Source organism: Panulirus ornatus, chromosome 12 (genome assembly GCF_036320965.1).
Source record: "Panulirus ornatus isolate Po-2019 chromosome 12, ASM3632096v1, whole genome shotgun sequence".
Classification (NCBI taxonomy): Eukaryota; Metazoa; Arthropoda; class Malacostraca; order Decapoda; family Palinuridae; genus Panulirus; species Panulirus ornatus.
The window spans coordinates 46,566,192-46,586,673 of NC_092235.1; the positions used below are offsets into that span (position 1 = coordinate 46,566,192).

General features: G+C 42.1%; 1 protein-coding gene across 1 annotated transcript in view; it reads left to right on the forward strand.

Annotated features, from left to right (window-relative positions):
- Pngl (N-glycanase Pngl) overlaps positions 1 to 20,482 on the forward strand; it is a 189,340-nt gene that overhangs the window by 123,746 nt on the left and 45,112 nt on the right. The window contains exons 6-7 of the mRNA XM_071667835.1: positions 4,304 to 4,434; positions 16,811 to 17,038. Of these exons, the coding sequence (XP_071523936.1) occupies positions 4,304 to 4,434; positions 16,811 to 17,038 (359 nt within the window). The remainder of the gene's footprint in view (positions 1 to 4,303; positions 4,435 to 16,810; positions 17,039 to 20,482) is intronic.

Genomic DNA, 20,482 nt, shown 5'->3' on the forward strand with positions numbered 1-20,482 from the left:
CCTCCCTAACAACCCCATCCATAAACAAATTAAACAACCATGGAGACATCACACACCCCTGCCGCAAACCTACATTCACTGAGAACCAATCACTTTCCTCTCTTCCTACACGTACACATGCCTTACATCCTCGATAAAAACTTTTCACTGCTTCTAACAACTTGCCTCCCACACCATATATTCTTAATACCTTCCACAGAGCATCTCTATCAACTCTATCATATGCCTTCTCCAGATCCATAAATGCTACATACAAATCCATTTGCTTTTCTAAGTATTTCTCACATACATTCTTCAAAGCAAACACCTGATCCACACATCCTCTACCACTTCTGAAACCGCACTGCTCTTCCCCAATCTGATGCTCTGTACATGCCTTCACCCTCTCAATCAATACCCTCCCATATAATTTACCAGGAATACTCAACAAACTTATACCTCTGTAATTTGAGCACTCACTCTTATCCCCTTATATATATATATATATATATATATATATATATATATATATATATATATATATATATATATACAGACATATACATATATACACATGTACATAATTCATACTGTCTGCCTTTATTCATTCCCATCGCCACCCCGCCACACATGAAATAAAAACCCCTTCCCCCTCGTGTGCGAGGTAGCGCTAGGAAAAGACAACAAAGGCCACTTTCGTTCACACTCAGTCTCTAGCTGTCATGTAATAATGCACCGAAACCACAACTCCCTTTCCATATCCAGGCCCCACTGAACTTTCCATGATTTACCCTAGACGCTTCACATGCCCTGGTTCAATCCATTGACAGCACGTCGACCCCAGTATACCACATCGTTCCAATTCACTCTATTCCTTGCACGCCTTTCACCCTCCTGCATGTTCAGGCCCTGATATCCTCTTGGTCAATCTTTCCTCACTCATTCTCTTCATGTGACCAAACCATTTCAAAACACCCTCCTCTGCTCTCTCAACCACACTCTTTTTATTACCACACATCTCTCTTACCCTATTATTACTTACTTGATCAAACCACCTCACACCACATATTGTCCTCAAACATCTCATTTCCAGCACATCCACCCTCCTCCACACAACTCTATCTATAGCCCACGCCTCGCAACCATATAACATTGTTGGAACCACTGTTCCTTCAAACATACCCATTTTTGCTTTCCGAGAAAATGTTCTCGACTTCCACACATTCTTTAACACTCCCAGAACTTTCACCCCCTCCCCCACCCTATGATTTACTTCCACTTCCATGGTTCCATCTGCTGCCAAATCCACTCCCAGATATCTAAAACACTTCACTTTCTCCAATTTTTTTCCATTCAAACTTACCACCCAATTGACTTGTCCCTCAACCCTACTGTACCCAATCACCTTACTCTTATTCACATTTACTGTCAGCTTTCTTCTTTCACACACTTTACCAAACTCAGTCACCAGCTTCTGCAGTTTCTCACACGAATCAGCCACCAGTGCTGTATCATCAGCAAACAACAACTGACTCATTTCCCAAGCTCTCTCATCCACAACAGACTGCATACTTGCCTCTCTTTCCAAAACTCTTGCATTCACCTCCCTAACAACCCCATCCATAAACAAATTAAACAACCATGGAGACATCACACACCCCTGCCGCAAACCTACATTCACTGAGAACCAATCACTTTCCCCTCTTCCTACACATACACATGCCTTACTTCCTCGATAAAATCTTTTCACTGCTTCTAACAACTTACCTCCCACACCATATATTCTTAATACCTTCCACAGAGCATCTCTGTCGACTCTATCATATGCCCTCTCCAGATCCATAAATGCTACATACAAATCCATTTGCTTTTCTAAGTATTTCTCGTATACATTTTTCCAAGCAAACACCTGATCCACACATCCTCTTTTACTTCTGAAACCACACTGCTCTTCCCGAATCTGATGCTCTGTACATGCCTTCACCCTCTCAATCAATACCCTCCCATATAATTTCCAAGGAATACTCAACAAACTTATACCTCTGTAATTTGAGCACTCACTTTTATCCCCTTTCCCATTGTACAATGGCACTATATAAGCATTCTGCCAGTCCTCAGGCACCTCACCATGAGTCATACATACATTAAATAACCTTACCAACCAGTCAGCAATACATTCACCCCCTTTTTTAATAAGTTCCACTGCAATACCATCCCGACCCGCTGCCTTGCTGGCTTTTATGTTCCGCAAAGCTTTTACTACCTCTTCTCTGTTTACCAAATTATTCTCCCTAACCCTCTCACTTCGCACACCACCTCATCCAAAACACCCCATATCTGCCACTCTATCATCTAACACATTCAACAAACCTTCAAAAAACTCACTCCATCTCCTTCTCACATCACCCACCACTACTTGTTATCACCTCCCATTAGCCCCCTTCACTGATGTTCCCATTTGTTCTGTTGTCTTACGCACTTTATTTACCTCCTTCCAAAACATCTTTTTATTCTCCCTAAGATTTAGTGATACTCTCACCCCAACTCTCATTCGCCCTTTTTTTCACCTCTTGCTTCTTTCTCTTGACCTCCTGCCTCTTTCTTTTATACATCTCCCGGTCATTTGCACTATTTCCCTGCAAAACTAATCCAAAAGCCTCTCTCTTCTGTTTCACTTATAATCTTACTTCTTCATCCCACCACTCGCTACCCTTTCTAATCTGCCCACCTCCCATGCTTCTCATACCACATGTATACACATATATATTTTCATACATATTTGCTACTTCCCGCGCTAGCCAGGTAGCATCAAGAACAGAGGATTGAGCCCCAGAGAGAAATCCTCATCTGGCCCCTCTCTCCATTCCCTCCCCTGGAAAAGCAAAAACTGGAGGGAGGGACCTCCAGACTCCAAAAAATGTAAGTAAATATAAAAATTGCACTTGGTCATAAATTTGCCAGTATCAATGGCTTTGCGCATATGATAGTGATACCAGATGATCCCAGTATTGTGTACATCACAGCATCTCTCAGTTTTCACTCTCTGTTACCATTTAGTAAGTGTGCATTATTCAAGTGAATCTAATGAATTTTCATGCTGGATTAAACCATATTTGTATTAGACCCCAAAGAAGATGACGAGCAAGAGGAAAAACCCATCATATGTTGATAGATCTGGTCTGAAGCTGAGGAAGATGCTTCAAATTATGAGGGAGGATAAAAGTTAATGTGATTGCACATGATGTACAGTTGTCCCATTTGACAGTCTCCACAATTTTTAAGGACAAAGAAGAAATACATGAAGCTGTGAAAGGTTCGGCTCGTTTAAAGTCTATGATGATAACAAAGCAATGACAAAGGCCCATCCATGAAATGTAAAAGTTGTTGATAATGTGAAATTCAAAAGCATGTACCACTAAGCTTACCAACAATTCAGGTGAAGGCTAGAAGTCTTTTTGAGACTTTGAAGGAGTGAGCGGGTGAGGATTATATTGAGAACTTCACAGCAAGTCATGGTTGGTTCAGTAGATTTAAAAGAAGATACAACTTGCACAATGTTCTAGTCACATTTGAAGCAGCAAGTGCTTATGAAACAGCTGCCAAAATGTTCGTTGAAAGTTTGGATGAATCAATCTATGAACTAGATAATTTTAGATAAAAGTTAGAATGAAACTACAGAATCATATAATAAAGCTGGTTAATAAATTTTCATGGTAGAAAATTAGTAGGATAAAAGAATGCTGTACAGGTATGTGAATTCTACATGCATCCATTTCAAGATCCGACCAGTAGGTCAGAATGGAACTCGAGAATATGTTGGGGAGCATCCGTATATCATCGCAAAAAATGTCATCAGGAATGTTTCTTCATATATGCAATGGTATAGTGACCATATAGAGAGCTGTTCCACTTAGTGTTCCATTTCCTAGGAATATATCCTGAGTGCTAATCAGGGTATTAATGTAATGGACAAGTCGTTGACTAATCTACCCTTTGGTCTCAGAGAAGCCCTACTTTCCCTGTGCCACTGACTCTTGATTTTCTAAGTATGTTCATATTACTTTAGTTGTTTCCATTTCCTTCATTTGTTTTGGTTTTGTAATTGTGTTCATTGATATGCATGGTTGTTTGGTTGGTTTTGATTTAGGATTTGTGGCTCTTTTATTACAAGATATGATTACTCAGTAATATTCAGTTACCACTGAGAATCCAGTTTTACTATGTGAGAATTTTATTTGGGCACTGTTTTGTCAGAACAGGTGTGATGGGAAGAAAAAAGAAATTATCATTTCTCTAAATGTTTCCATAATATTTACTTTTTCAGAGCTGTGGAACTACTGACTGTTTTGTGCGATACAATCACCCTGCAAAGCTCTTAGAAACAAGGCAGGGTCGGTGTGGAGAATGGGCCAACTGTTTTACTCTCTTCTGTCGTACTCTTTGGTTAGATGCAAGGTATTGATTTATAACTTGTTACTTATCATGAAGTGAATGTCACTGATTTGTATAAATTGCCAATGAACTATAAATTGCTATTTATAAAATGTATTTGCTGTACTTGATGTTCTAGTGGTATACTGGAGAAATTAAGACAATGAATTCTTTGCCATTCCATTTTGACAACAGTTCTTAGACCACTCAGGATGAGATTTCTTTTAAGATGGATAGTCATGTGACTGTAGTGTATATTTGAAAATCTTGCCTGCTGTGTTTAAAGAATCAGCATTTGTGGATAGTAAAAGCCTGTTCAGTTTTAATATGAATGAAGAATGCGAGTGGCAACTGCTTCATGTAAAAGCCATTCCAAGATATGAAACTCTTCGCAAATGTTTTGAGCTTTGCTTTTAAGTTGCATTCACTTGAATGTGTGAAGATACAGGTGAAGGCATGTACAGAGCATCAGATTGGGGAAGAGCAGTGTGGTTTCAGAAGTGGCAAAGAATGTGTGGATCAGGTGTTTGCTTTGAAGAATATGTGTGTGAAATACTTAGAAAAACAGATGGATTTATGTGTATCATCTACAGATCTGGAGAAGGCATATGATAGGGTTGATAGAGATGCTTTGTGGAAGATCTTAAGATGTATATGGTGTGGGAAGTAAGCTGCTAGAAGCAGTTAAAATTTTTTACTAAGATTGTAAGGCATGTGTGCAAGTAGGAAGAGAGTGATTGGTTCCCAGTGAATGTCGGTTTGCTGCAAGGGTGTGTGATGTCCCCATGGTTGTTTAATTTGTTTATGGCTGGGGTGGGTAGGGAGGTAAGTGCAAGAGTTTTAGAGAGAGGGGTAAGTGTGCAGTCTGGTGTGGATGAGAGGACCTGGGAAGTGAGTCAGTTGTTTTCTGATGATACATCTCTGGTGGCTGATTTATGGGAGAAACTGCAGAGGTTGGTGAGTGAGTTTGGAAAAGTGTGTGAAAGGAGAAAGTTGAGAGTAAATGTAGGGTTGAGGGACAAGTTAATTGGAATGTAAATTTGAATGGTGAAAAATTGGAGGAGGTGAAGTGTTTTAGATGTCTGGAAGTGAACTTAGCAGCGAATGGAACCATGGAAACGGAAGTGAGTCACAGGTTAGGGGAGGGGGCGAAGGTTTGGTAGCGATAAAAAAATGTATGGAAAGAGAGAATGTTATCTCAGAGAGTAGAAATGGGTATGTTTGAAGGAATAGTAGATCCATCAATATTATATGGTTGCAAGGCATGGGCTATAGATAGGGTTGTATGGAGGAGGGTGAATGTGTAGGAAATGAAATGTTTGAGGACAGTATGTGGAGTGAGTTGGTTTGATCGAATAAGTAATGAGAGGGTAAGAGAGATGTGTGGAAATAAAAAGAGTGTAGTTGAGAGAGCAGAAGAGGGTGTGTTGAAATGGTTTGGACATGTGGAAAGATTGACAAAGAGGATATATGTGTCAGAGGTGGAGGGAACAGAGAAGCAGGATACCAAATTGGAGGTGGAAGGATGGAGAGTAAAAGATTTTGAGCGATCAGGGCCTGATCATACAGGAGGGTGAGAGGTGTGCAAGGAATAGAGTGAATTGGAACAATCTGGTATACCGGGGTTGATGTACTGTCAATGGACTGACCAGGGCATGTGAAACATCTGGGGTAAACAATGGAAAGGTCTGTGGGGCCTGGATGTAGATTGGGAGCTGTGGTTTTGGTGTATTACACATGACAGCTAGAGACTGAGTATGAACGAATATGGCCTTTTTTGTCTGTTTTCCTGGTGCTATCTCGCTGAAGCAGGGGGTAGGGATGCTATTTCCTGTGGGGTGTGTAAGTGCCAGGAATGGATGAAGGCTAGCAAGTATGAATATGTATATTTGTATATATGTATATGTCTTTGTATGTATATATGTATATGTATATGTGCATGTATAGGCATTTATGTATATATGTATATGAGTGGATGGGCCATTCTTCGTCTGTTTCCTGGCACTCCCTTGTTGATGCGGGAAACAGCAATCAGGTAAAATGAATAGATAAAATGATATTGCTAGGCAACACAGGATAACACTACTTTAAAGGGATGAAATTGAAACCCAGGATTAAAACTTCTTATATTACAAGAAATAAAGAATACAAGATAAAAGGAACACATAACTCAAGCACAAATATTTACATTAACAGTTGAAGATATAGGCAGGTTTTCAAACCGAGAGATCTCTTCCTCTACAAAAACTCAACTATAAGAACATGATACAAATGCAATTTATTGACTGGCAGTTCTGTAAGACAAATTACAATACACTGTTGCATGTGAACCTGAAATGATGCAGTACAACACTGTAGAGTGTAGAGTATAGTACCACATCACTCTTTGTGATTGTAGTGGCTATAGGGTTGAGACAAAGGAAAATCACATTACCTGCTGGGCATGTGATGGCCAGAGAAATCATGGCCAAGCAGTTTTCAGGGGTATTTATTCAGGGTGGTGGTAGTGGGGTGAATGTACAGAGCCAGTCACGATCGGCTGGCTCCATCTCGATCCGCCCCATCTCGATTGTGATTGGAAGGGAGAGGCCATACAGTGCCAGTCCTAATTGGCTAGAGTTGCCTAGGCACCCCACACCCCACCTCACCGGTGAAATCTTGATATGATAGTTGGGAAGTGAGTTTTCCCAGGCATGACCTTTTGGCAGACCCTAGCCGCTGGGTGCCACAGGCGAGGGAAAAATGACAGGCCTGAGTACTACCAGGCATAACTTGAGTGACAACATGGCAGGGGGAGATGACAGGCATGACCTCTCCCTGACCCCTTGCTGCTGATGTTGACATTGAAGTCATAGGAGAAAATTCCGTGAAGAGGAATTTTCTTATTTTAAGAACAGGACAAATTGTCTGCTAGAACATTATGTGTGTCAGCAACATGATGAATCTCTGAATTATACTCTTGAAGGAACAAGGCCCTGCTTAGTTTACCTCTGATTCGTATTCCGGAAGTTATTAACATATTTAAGGGGGTGATGGTCTGTATAAACACTGATAGGATTGCCTGAAGGGCACAAATATACATGAAAGTGCTGTAATGCAAGTGTCAAGGACAAAAGTTCTGTCTCAGTGGTGGAGTAATTCCTTTGGGCTTGATTAGATTTCTTACTAAAATATCTTAGAGTGGTCAACCCTCTCTGTGCCCTTCTGTAAGAGGACAGCACCAGCTTTTACATTAATGGCATCTACAGCTAACTTGAACGGCTAGTCAAAGTCAGGAGCCTGCAAAATAGGACTGTTACAAAGAATGGCTTTTGATTGATGAAAGGCTCTCTCACACTGCTCATTCCAAACATATGTTACATCTTCTTCAATAAGAATGTCAGGAGAGCTGCAATTGTGGCACAGTTAACAATGAACATTCTGTAGTATCCAACCATACCCATAAGACATATCAGTTCTCTTCTAGATGGGGGAACCCATCTGGGCAAAAGCCTGGACTTTTACTGTTGTTGGGGCTAACTCACCTTTACCGATCACATAGCCCAAATACTGCACCTTGGCTTTCACAGATTCACATTTGTCCTAGTTGAGAACAAGGTTATCCTCACTCAAGACTGTCAAAAGGTTGTCAAGTCTTTGTAGATGTTTGCCCTGATTTTGACTGTATATCACAATATCATCCAAGTAAACTACACAGCCAAGCAAGTCTCTGATGAGAAATTCCATAAGTCGCTAATGAGTCACAGGGGCATTTTTCTTGCCAAAAGAGATCACTTTACCCTTATATGTCCATTCCAACACTACAAAAGCACTGATGTCTTGTGCTCTTTTGGTTAATTTAGTTTGCCAGTACCTCTTCCTGAGGTTGAGTTTTGTCATATAGTGAGTATTGCCAACTTGATCTATGCAATCTTCCACACATGGCAAGGGATAACTATCAGTCTTCATCACCTCATTGACTTGGTGGTAGTCGATACAGAACCAATAGGTCCCATCGGACTTGGGTACAACAAGGTTCAAAGGCGAGCTCTACTCTTACTGACATGGCTCAATCAGGTCATGCTCCAGCATGTAGTTCAGCTCCTTCTGAAGGATGGTTACTCATTGTGGACTTGCCTGATAAGTAGCTTGTTTGATAGGCCGGGCATCTCTCATGTCTAAATCATGGCTGGTCAGTGAGGTCTGTCCAGGTGTGCTTCAGAAAACCTCTGGATGTTTTGGCAGCAGGGCAGATATCTGCACACGTTGCTTGTCCGTCAGGTTGAAGAATTTCACCTCCCACTCCCTTTCTGTGCCTCAGTCAAGTCCCCAGGTCTCCAGGCACCTGTAGCTGGGTTGTCCTTTTCGTCACACACAGCTGCTGGAAGGTAGGTCATGCAAGCCAGCACACTCTGCTTGAAAGGGGGAGAATCACAATTGAATATATTTTGAGCCTTGGTTGGGGTAATAGAAGCAACACCTTGTCACCCATCTCAAAGCATCTCAATTGAGCCTGTTTGTTGTACCAGCTCTTCATTCGATCCTGGGTCTCTCTCAGATTGACCTGAGACAAATCATCAGCCTCACCCACTAACTCTTGTTTGGATTCCAAACCAGCAAAGAAGATATCACATAGGTCCACCTCACTGGTTTCATCCTCAGAGGATGTTCTCAATCTCCATCTCAGCTGATTCCAGACCATCAAAGAAGATATCACTCTGCTCCACTTCACTGGTTTCATTCTCAGAGAGTGATCTCGGTCTCTCCATCTCAATGAACTTCAGACCAGCATAGAAGGTATCACACAGCTCATTTTCACTGGTTTCATTCTCAGAGAGTGTTCTCAGTCTCTCCATTTCACTGGATACCAGATCAGCAAAGAGGGTATCACACAGCTCCACTTTGCTAGTTTCATTCTCAGAGAGGGTTCTTAGTCTCTCTGTCTCATCCTCTATGTCCTCAAGCACACGGCCTGCCTTGCTAGCTGCCATGGACCTGGATTCTGTGAACTCTGGGAATATCTGTGGTTCTTCTTCTTCAAGTCACTTTGTCTCCGTGGACTCCATTGGTCTCAGAGGCAGCGCCGGAACTGGATTCATTTTTCCTTCTGCTAGGTCATTACCTAACACAAAGTACACTCTTGAGACAGGCATCCTGTCCACAATCCCCATGAAGAGATCTGTTTCCACGCATACACATCAGTTAGTGGAGCTGCATTGAGATTCCATAGGCCATCTCATAAGACTTACTCTTCAGACTCTCCCACAGGCACCAAACACCTCTGACATCAGTGACTGCAGCACACCAAAATCACACAGTTTGGTTACTTCTCTTCTTACTTCACAGCTACCGACATAGCCCCTAGACAGGAATGCATCACATTTCTTCCAAAATGGATCCTCAACTACAGACTGATTGCCACTCTCACAACTCCCCATTTTACTGAGAGCAGGTTTAGTCTTAATTACATTACAATGTGGCTTCAAGGTTGAGAAGAGACTCACTGGCTTACTCTTTGTAGAGTTTCTGGATTCCTTCAGCCTGCCCCAGCACTCCCTCATCTGAAGGCTACCCTTGCCACAATAATGAAACACTCTAACCCTCTCAGTGTTGTTATGCTAGACTCACTGGCTTACTCTTTGTAGAGTTTCTGGATTCCTTCAGCCTGCCCCAGTACTCCCTCATCAAATGGCTACCCTTGCCACAATAATAAAACACTCTAACCCTCTCAGTGTTGTTATGCTCACTTCTAGGGGCCTCTGGTGAGAAAGCAGATTCAAGTGGGGTTACATTATTATTGGATTTTCCTTTGCCACCAAAACCTTTTTGAAAGTCTCTCTGCACCTAGTTTGTGAGTCAGTGCTTACTGGTCTGCTATTACCCCAGCCTTGTCAACAGCCTTCACTTCTTTCTCAAGTAAATAATTCAGCACTTCAGGTGGCATACTGCGTTTACATTCCTTGAATATCATTAATTCTTTAAGTTCTGCGAACTCTCAAACTTGTTTGGAGAGTAGCCACTGCGTGAATAGGTTGCCCTTTTCATGAAAATGTTCTTCGAGGGTCTGGTAAGTTTGCTTACGCTTAGCTCAAAACTTGCATCTGTAAGCTTCTGGAGTTAACTCATACGCTGTCAGCACAACATTGTTCATGACCTCATAATCAGTGCTCTAGTCACTGGACAATTCTGCTTTTGTGGTCTGAGCCTTACCAGTAAGGACAGGTTGTAACAAGATTTCCCATAATGTCTTAGGCCAAGAGAGCTGACTGGCCACATATTCAAACATATGGAAAATTTAGTTATATCTTCACAAAACTTTGGTACAAATCTTACATGTTTTGTAAAATCAAACTCTAGCACTGGCTTTGGCACAACTGGTTACATTCTTTCTTGTTCCAAAGTTAGTCTCATCTGGTCAGTCCATTTCTTCTGTACTAGTGCATTAAATCCAGCAATCTCTAGTTGAACCCACAAGCATTTAGGATTGACATTAATACCACTATAGAGCTGAGGAGGGACTAGAACTTTCTTCACTCTCGATTGTGGAACAGTATCATCAACTCTATTTTCAACATCAAGCACATTACTTACTTGCTGCTTGCCAATTAATCATTTAATTACCAAAGCCTCCAACTCTATGAGGATTCTGGTCATACTTCACTCATAACCCATCTGCAGCAAGCCTCACCTGATACACTGTTAAAGATTTAATATCACTTGGAGAGGGCTCAGACCAACAGAAACATTGAACATGAGCATCACTGGTCAATGGCATGATTAACCAACGAAGGAAGAGACTCTGTAAAGGTAAGAAACTTCCTGGCACAACGTCGCCAATTTCTTGTTATGCAACACAGAAAAATGCTACATTAAAGTTAAGGGATTACATTAAACTCCTGGATTAAAGCTACTTATATTACAAGAAACAATGAATTCATGACAAAAGGAACACATTACTTGGACACAAATATTTACTTAAATGCTTAAAGGCCCAGGCAAGTTATCAATCCAAGGGATCTCTTCCTATACAAAAACTGAACTATAAAAACATGATACAAACACAGTTTATCAATGGGCAATTCTGTAAGACAAGTTACAATACACTGTTAAGCACAAACCCGAAACAACACAGTACCACACTGTAGAGTGTAGTTTAGCGCCGCATCACTCTGTGTGATCGTAATGTCTAAGGGGTTCAGACAAAGGAAAATCACATTTCCTGCTAGGCATTTGATGGCGGGAGGAATCATGGCCAAGTGGTCGTCATGGGTATTTATTGGGGGAGGTTATACAGAGCCAATCATGATTGGCTAGCTCCACCCATACCTGCCCTATCTCAAATGTGGTTGGAGGAAATGACCACATAGAGTCAGTCCTGATTAGCTGAAGTTGTCCTGAGCATGCCCCCATCTTGACTCTGATGGGAGGGGAGAGCCATACAGTGTCAGTCCTAATTGGCTGGAGTCACCTAGGGCATATCCCCCATCTTGCTGGTGAAATCAAGTTGACATGATAGTTGGGAGGTGAGTTTGCCCAGGCATGACCCTCTGGCTGATCCCTGGCTGCTGAGAGCCACAGGTGAGGGTAAAATGACAGGCTCGAGTAGTACCAGGCATGACTTGAATGATGATATGGCGAGGGGGGATGACAGGCGTGACCTGTCCCTGACCCCTGGCTGCCGACATTGACATTGATGCCATAGGTGAAGGGAGGCCTGTTTTGAGAAGAATGAGGCCTGTTGGGAAGGCCAACCTGGCACAGGACAAGGGAACCTGTTGAGGACAAAGAGTGGTTGAGAAAGCCTGTCTCACAGTCGTTGACCCCTGGCCACCATGGGCTCACCATATCTCTCAGCCCAACACAAAGCTTCAAGGTATAGAGAAAGAAACAGTTATTGAAATAGCCCACCCTTGAATTGCCAACAGCCACACAGTAAACATGTGATGCAGCGGCTTGTTGAGTATCACGTGATCTATCTAGTGGTGGAGCTACACAAGCAACCAGGTCCTGGGAGCAAAAACCAAAGTAATACTGTAGACAAAGGAAAGTGAAGCATCATTTGCAGCATAGGGCAAGAGGTTTGAGTTTCAAGATTATCCTGGGAGAGTTTATAAGTTGAACTATTTTCGACTCAACTCTACCAAGTAAGGATGCAGAGCTAGAATCACCCCAGATGTGAGAGCAGTACTCCATACAAGGATGGATCAGTCTTTTGTATAAACGGAGCAACTGTTCAGAGGAAATGAAATTTTGACATCTAAACAGGACTCCCAGTTTCTTCAAGGCAGAATTCGCTATTTCCATAATTTGGGGTTTCCAAGATATAGTGGATGTTATAGTAATACCAAGTATGTTTCTTGAGTCAACATGTGAAATTAGAGAGCTATCAAAGGAGACTGTGAAGTTGTAGGGAGTTTTTGATTGAGAGATGGGTTGAAACTGGGCCATAGAGGCATTACTCTTAACCAGATATCATTTCTCCCTCAGAGTTATCCTGTCCAAGTCTGAGTTTATTGAGGCAGTTGTGTTGAGACGAGGTTCACATCAAGTGAGAAAAGAAGGAACAGAATTGAAGGATGTGAAGGAATGCAGTGTTATTTTGTCAGCATATGAGTGCATTTGGTTATATGTTGAATAAAAGAAATTGTTGATAAAAAAGGAAAAAAAGTGTAAAAGACAGGACAGAACCTTAAGGGATGCCACTGTAGATAGAGAAAGGCAGAGAGGTTGATCCATCATCAAGCACAGATAGATTAGCCAGATAGGAACTTAGATATGAGGCAGATTAGTGAGGGGGGAGAGCCAAAAGAGGGGAGCTTAGAGATGACACCCCAGTGCCACAGCCTGCCAAAAGCTTTGGCTATATCAAGGGCAACTATATAGGATTCCTAAAGATCTTTGGGGGACCATTGATTTGTCTGTTTCTGATGCTGCCTTGCATAGACAGGAAAGACCAACATAAAATAATTTGAAAGTGTTTAGGGAATGCTAGGCATGTATCACTTTGCTTGAATGTAAGAGATACCCAGTCTTACATAGACATATTAGATACTTAAAAGCATTGACAGGCATAAAGTTATAGAATTGGTACATTATGAGTAACAGTCTCAGTTAGAATTCTTTGTTTTTTTTACTTTATATGTGCATTAGTAATGGAAAGGTAAATTTCAATGTATTTTTGGAAGCGGAAGTGAGTCACAGGGTGGTGGAGGGAACAAAGGTTCTGGGAGCGTTGGAGAATGTGTGGAAGGCGAGAACGTTATCTCGGAGAGCAGAAATGGGTATGTTTGAAGGAATAGTGGTTCCAACAATGTTACATCGTTGCAAGACATGGGTTATAGATAGGGTTGTGCGGAGGAGGGTTGATGTGTTGGAAATGAGATGTTTGAGGTTAATATGTAGTGTGAGGTGGTTTAATATGTAGTGTAAGGTGGTTTGATTGAGTAAGAAATGAAAGGGTAAGAGAGATGTGTGGTAATAAAAAGAGTGTGGTTGAGAGAGCAGAAGAGGGTGTATTGAAATGGTTTGGTCACATGGAGTGAATGAGTGAGGAAAGATTGACAAAGAAGATATATGTGTCAGAGTTGGAGGAATGAGAAGTGGGTTGGAGGTGGAAGGATGGAGTGAAAAAGATTTTGAGTGATTGGGGCCTGAATATACAGGAGGGTGAAAGGTGTGCAAGGGATAGAGTGAATTGGAATGATGTGGTATACCAGGGTCGATGTGCTGTCATTGGATGGAACCAGGGCATGTGAAGCATCTGGGGTAAAGCATGGAAAGTTTTGTGGGGCCTGGATGTGGAAAGGGAGCTATGGTTTCGGTGCATTACACATGACAGCTAGAGACTGAGTGTGAATGAATGCGGCCTTTGTTGTCTTTTCCTAGCGCTACCTCGTGTGTACGCTAGGGGAGGGGGGGATGTCATTTCATGTGTGCTGGGGTGGCGATGGGAATGGATGAAGGCTGCATGAATATGTATTTTTTTTCTTTTTTTTTTCCTTTGTCACTGTCTCCCGCGTTTACGAGGTAGTGCAAGAAAACAGACGAAAGAAATGGCCCAACCCACCCCCATACACATGTATATACATACACATCCACACACGCAAATATACATACCTATACATCTCAACGTACACATATATACACTCACAGTCATATACATATATACACATGTACATAATTCATACTGTCTGCCTTTATTCATTTCCATCGCCACCTCACCACACATGGAATAACATCCCCCTCCCCCCTCATGTGTGCGAGGTAGCGCTAGGAAAAGACAACAAAGGCCCCATTCGTTCACACTCAGTCTCTAGCTGTCATGTAATAATGCCCGAAACCACAGCTCCCTTTCCACATCCAGGCCCCACATAACTTTCCATGGTTTACCCCAGACGCTTTACATGCCCTGATTCAATCCATTGACAGCACATCGACCCCGGTATACCACATCCATCCAATTCACTCTATTCCTTGCCCGCCTTTCACCCTCCTGCATGTTCAGGCCCCGATCACTCAAAATCTTTTTCACTCCATCTTTCCACCTCCAATTTGGTCTCCCACTTCTCGTTCCCTCCATCTCTGACACATATATCCTCTTGGTCAATCTTTCCTCACTCATTCTCTCCATGTGTCCAAACCATTTCAAAACACCCTCTTCTGCTCTTTCAACCACGCTCTTTTTATTTCCACACATCTCTCTTACCCTTACATTACTTACTCAATCAAACCACCTCAAACCACATATTGTCCTCAAATATCTCATTTCCAGCACATCCACCCTCCTGCGCACAACTCTATCCATAGCCCACGCCTCGCAACCATACAACATTGTTGGAACCACTATTCCTTCAAACATACCCATTTTTGCTCTCCGAAGTAATGTTCTCGACTTCCACACATTCTTCAAGGCTCCCATGATTTTCGCCCCCTCCCCCACCCTATGATTCACTTCCGCTTCCATGGTTCCATCCGCTGCCAGATCCACTCCCAGATATCTAAAACACTTTACTTCCTCCAGTTTTTCTCCATTCAAACTTACCTCCCAGTTGACTTGACCCTCAACCCTACTGTACCTAATAACCTTGCTCTTATTCACATTTACTCTTAACTTTCTTCTTTCACACGCTTTACTAAATACAGTCACCAGCTTCTGCAGTTTCTCACATGAATCAGTCACCAGCGCTGTATCATCAGCAAACAACAACTGACTCACTTCCCAAGCTCTCATCCCCAACAGACTGCATACTTGCCCCTCTTTCCAAAACTCTTGCATTCACCTCCCTAACAACCCCATGTATTTATATGTTTATATTTATTATTAGAGAAGGGGGCCAGGTAAGGATATTCCCTCAGAGGCCTAGTCCTCTGTTCTTAACGCTACCTTGCTAATGCGGGAAATGGTGAATAGTTTGAACGAAAGAATTTCATTATACTTTGTCGCTGTCTCCTGCGTTAGCGAGATAGCACAAGGAAACAGTCGAAAGAATGGCCCAACCCACCCACACACACATGTATATACATACACGTTCACACGCACATATACATACCTATACACCTCAACGTATACATATATATACACACACACACACACAGACATATACATATATACACATGTACGTAATTCATAGTGTCTGCCCTTATTGATTCCCGTCGCCACCCCGCCACACATGAAATGACAACCCCCCTCCCCACACATGTGTGCGAGGTAGTGCTAGGAAAAGACAACAAAGGCCACATTCGTTCACACTCAGTCTCTAGCTGTCATGTATAATGCACCGAAACCACAGCTCCCTTTCCACATCCAGGCCCCACAAAACTTTCCATGGTATACCCCAGACGCTTCACATGCCCTGGTTCAATCCATTGACAGCATGTCGACCCCAGTATACCATATCGTTCCAATTAACTCTATTCCTTGCATGCCTTTTACCCTCCTGCATGTTCAGGCCCCGATTACTCAAAATCTTTTTCACCCCATCTTTCCACCTCCAATTTGGTCTCCTACTTCTCCTTCTTCCCTCCACCTCTGACACATATATCCTCTTTGTCAATCTTTCCTCTCTCATTCTCTCCACATGACCAAACCTTTTTAAAACATGAATATGTACATGTGTATGTATATGTATGTATACGTTGAAATGTATAGGTATGTATATGTGAATGTGTGGGCGTTTATGTACATACATTTGTATATGGGTGGTTTGGGCCATTCTTTCGTCTGTTTCCTTGCACTACCTCGCTTATGCATGAGACAGTGACAAAATATAATAAATATAGATAGATAAATACATATTCATAATAAGTAAATATATAACAATGTTTTCTGTATTTGCATGATTTGGATTTAGCATAAATGAACATGATAATTAGTGATGGATTTTCAGGTGTTAGTTTTTTAACTGACTGACTTTTTTTTCAGGTATATACATGATGACACTGATCATGTATGGACAGAAGTCTTCTCACAATCCCAAGATCGATGGTTACATGCTGACTGTTGTGAAAACAAGTTGGATAGTCCTTTAATGTATGAGAGTGGCTGGGGAAAGAAATTGACTTACATATTTGCTTTTTCAAAAGATGAAATTGCTGATGTTACTTGGCGTTATACAGCTCAACAAAGAGAGATACTTAAAAGGAGGAAGAAGTAAGTATTTTTCAGATTATGTGAACTTGTAGTATGTCACATTTCAAGAAGGTGCAAAATAGATAGATCTCTGAAGGAGGTTTCAATTTGATATCAGAATATATATCTTCATTATCCCTTGGGATAGGGGAGAAAGAATACTTCCCATGCATTCCCCACGTTTCGTAGAAGGCGACTAAAGGGAATGGGAGCGGGGGGGTTACAAACCCTCCCCTCCTTGTATTTCAACTTTCTAAAAGGGGAAACAGAAGAAGGAGTCATGCAGGGAGCGTTCATCCTCCACTAAGCCTCAGATTGGGGTGTCTAAATGTGTGTGGATGTAAACAAGATGAGAAAAAAGGAGAGATAAGTAATTTGTTTGAGGAAAGGAACCTGGATGTTTTGGCTCTTGAGTGAAACGAAGCTCAAGGGTAAAGGGGGGAGAGTGGTTTGGGAATGTTTTGGAAATAAGGTCAGGGGTTGGTGAAAAGACAAGAGCAAGGGAAGGAGTACCACTATTCCTGAAACAGGAGTTGTGGGAGTATGTGATAGAGTGTAAGAAAGTGAACTCTATATTGATATGGGTAAAACTGAAAGTGGATGGAGAGAGATGGGTGATTATTGGTGCCTATGCACCTGGGCATGAGAAGAAAGATCATGAGAGGCAAGAGTTTTGGGAGCAGCTGAGTGAGTGTGTTAGCAGTTTTGATGCATGAGACCGGGTTATAGTGATGGGTGATTTGAAGGCAAAGGCGAGTAATGTGGCAGTTGAGGGAATAATTGGTGTACATGAGGTCTTCAGTGTTGTAAATGGATATGGTGAAGAGCTTGTAGATTGTGTGCTGAAAAAAGGACTAGTGATTGGGAATACCTGGTTTAAAAAGAGAGATGTACCTAAGTATACCTATGTAAGTAGGAGAGATGGCCAGAGAGCGTTATTGGATTACGTGAAAGAGAGACTTTTGGATGTTAATATGCTTAGGGGTGCAACTAGAGGGATGTCTGATCATTATCTTGTGGAGGCGAAGGTGAAGATTTGTAGAGGTTTTCAGAAAAGAAGAGAGAATGCTGGGGTGAAGAGAGTGGTGAGAGTAAGTGAGCTTGGGAAGGAGACTTGTGTGAGGAGGTACCAGGAGAGACTGAGTGCAGAATGAGAAAAGGTGAGAGCAAAGGACGTAAGGGGAGTGGAGGAGGAATGGGATGTATTTAGGGAAGCAGTGATGACTTGTGCGAAAGATGCTTGTGGCATGAGAAGCGTTTGAAGTGGGCAGATTAGAAAGGGTAGTGAGTGATGGGATGAAGAAGTAAGATTATTAGTGAAAGAGATGAGAGAGGTATTTGGACGATTTTTCCAGAGAAATAGTGCAGATGACTGGGAGATTTATAATGAGGCAGGAGGTCAAGAGAAAGGTGCAATAGGTGAAAAAGAGGGCGAATGAGAGTTGGGGTGAGAGAGTATCAGTAAATTTCAAGGAGAATAAAAGATGTTTTGGAAGGAGGTAAATAAAGTGCTTAAGACAAGAGAACAAATGGGACCATCGGTGAAGGGGGCTAATTGGGAGGTGATAACAAGTAGTGGTAATGTGAGAAGATGGAGTGAGTATTTTGAAGGTTTGTTTAATGTGTTTGATGATAGAGTTGCAGATATAGGGTGTTTTGGTAGAGGTGGTGTGCGAAGTGAGAGGGTTAGGGAGAATGATTTGGTAAACAGAGAAGAGGTAGTAAAAGCTTTGCGGAAGATGGAAGCCTGCATGGTGTTGGGTTTGGGTGATATTGCAGTGAAATTTATTATAAAAGGGATGACTGTGTTGTTGACTGGTTGGTAAGGATATTTAATGTATGTATGACTCATGGTGAGGTGCCTGAGGATTGGCGGAATGCATGCATAGTGCCATTGTACAAAGGCAAAGAGGATAAAGGTGAGTGTTCAAATTACAGAGGTATAAGTTTGTTAAGTATTCCTGGGAAATTATATGGGAGGGTATTAATTGAGAGGGTGAAGGCATGTACAGAGCATCAGATTGGGGAAGGGGAGTGTGGTTTCAGAAGTGGTAGAGGATATGTGGATCAGGTGTTTGCTTTGAAGAATGTATATGAGAAATACTTAGAAAAACAAATGGATTTGTATGTAGCATTTATGGATTTGGAGAAGGCATATGATAAGAGTTGATAGAGATGCTCTGTGGAAGGTATTAAGAATATATGGTATGGGAGGCAAGTTGCTAGAAACAGTGAAAAGTTTTTGTCGAGGATGTAAGGCATGTTTACAAGTAGGAAGAGGGGAAAATAATTGGTTCTCACTGAGAGTCGGTTTGCGGCAGGGGTGCATGATGTCTCCATGGTTGTTTGATTTGTTTATGGATGGGGTTGTTAGGGAGGTGAATGCAAAAGTTTTGGAGAAAGGGGCAAGTATTCAGTCTGTTGTGGATGAGAGGGCTTTGGAAGTGAGTCAATTGTTGGTCACTGATGATACAGTGCTAGTAGCCGATTCGGATGAGAAACTGCAGAAGCTGGTGACTGAGTTTGGTAAAGTGTGTGAAAAAAGAAAGCTGAGAGTAAATGTGAATAAGAGCAAGGTTATTAGGTACAGTAGGGTTGAGGGACAAGTCAATTGGGAGGTAAGTTTGATTGGTGAAAGACTGGAGGAAGTGAAGTGTTTTAGAAATCTGGGAGTGGATTTGGCAGCGGATGGAACCATGGAAGTGGAAGGGAGTCAGAGGGTTGGGGAGGGGGCGAGAGTTTTGGGAGCGTTGAAAAATGTGTGGAGGCGAGAACATTATCTTGGAAAGCAAAAATGGGTATGTTTGAAGGAATTGTGGGTCCAACAATGTTATATAGTTGTGAGGTGTGGGCTATAGATAGGGTGCGGAGGAGGGTGGATGTGTTGGAAATGAGATGTTTAAGGACAGTATGTGGTGTAAGGTGGTTTGATCAAGTAAGTAATGAAAGGGTTAGAGAGATGTGTGGTAATAAAAAGCGTGTGGTTGAGAGAGCAGAAGAGGATGTATTGAAATGGTTAGGTCACATGGAGAGAATGAGTGAGGAAAGATTGACAAAGAGGATATACATGTCAGAGGTGGAGGGAACGAGGAGAAGTGGGAGACGAAATTGGAGGTGGAAGGATGGAGTGAAAAAGATTTTGAGTGATCGGGGCCTGAACATGCAGGAGGGTGAAAGGCATGCAAGGAATAGAGTGAATTGGATTGATGTGGTATACCAGGGTCAACATGCTGTCAATGGATTGAAGCAGGGCATATGAAGCATCTGGGGTAAACCATGGAAAGTTTTGTGGTGCCCTCGATATGGAAAGGGAGCTGTGGTTTCAGTGCATTACACATGACAGCTAGAGACTGAGTGTGAACGAATGTGGCCTTAGTTGTCTTTTCCTAGCGCTACCTCACGTGCGTGCAGGGGGAGGGGGGTACCTTTTCATGTGTGGCAGGGTGGCGAAGGGAATGGATGAAG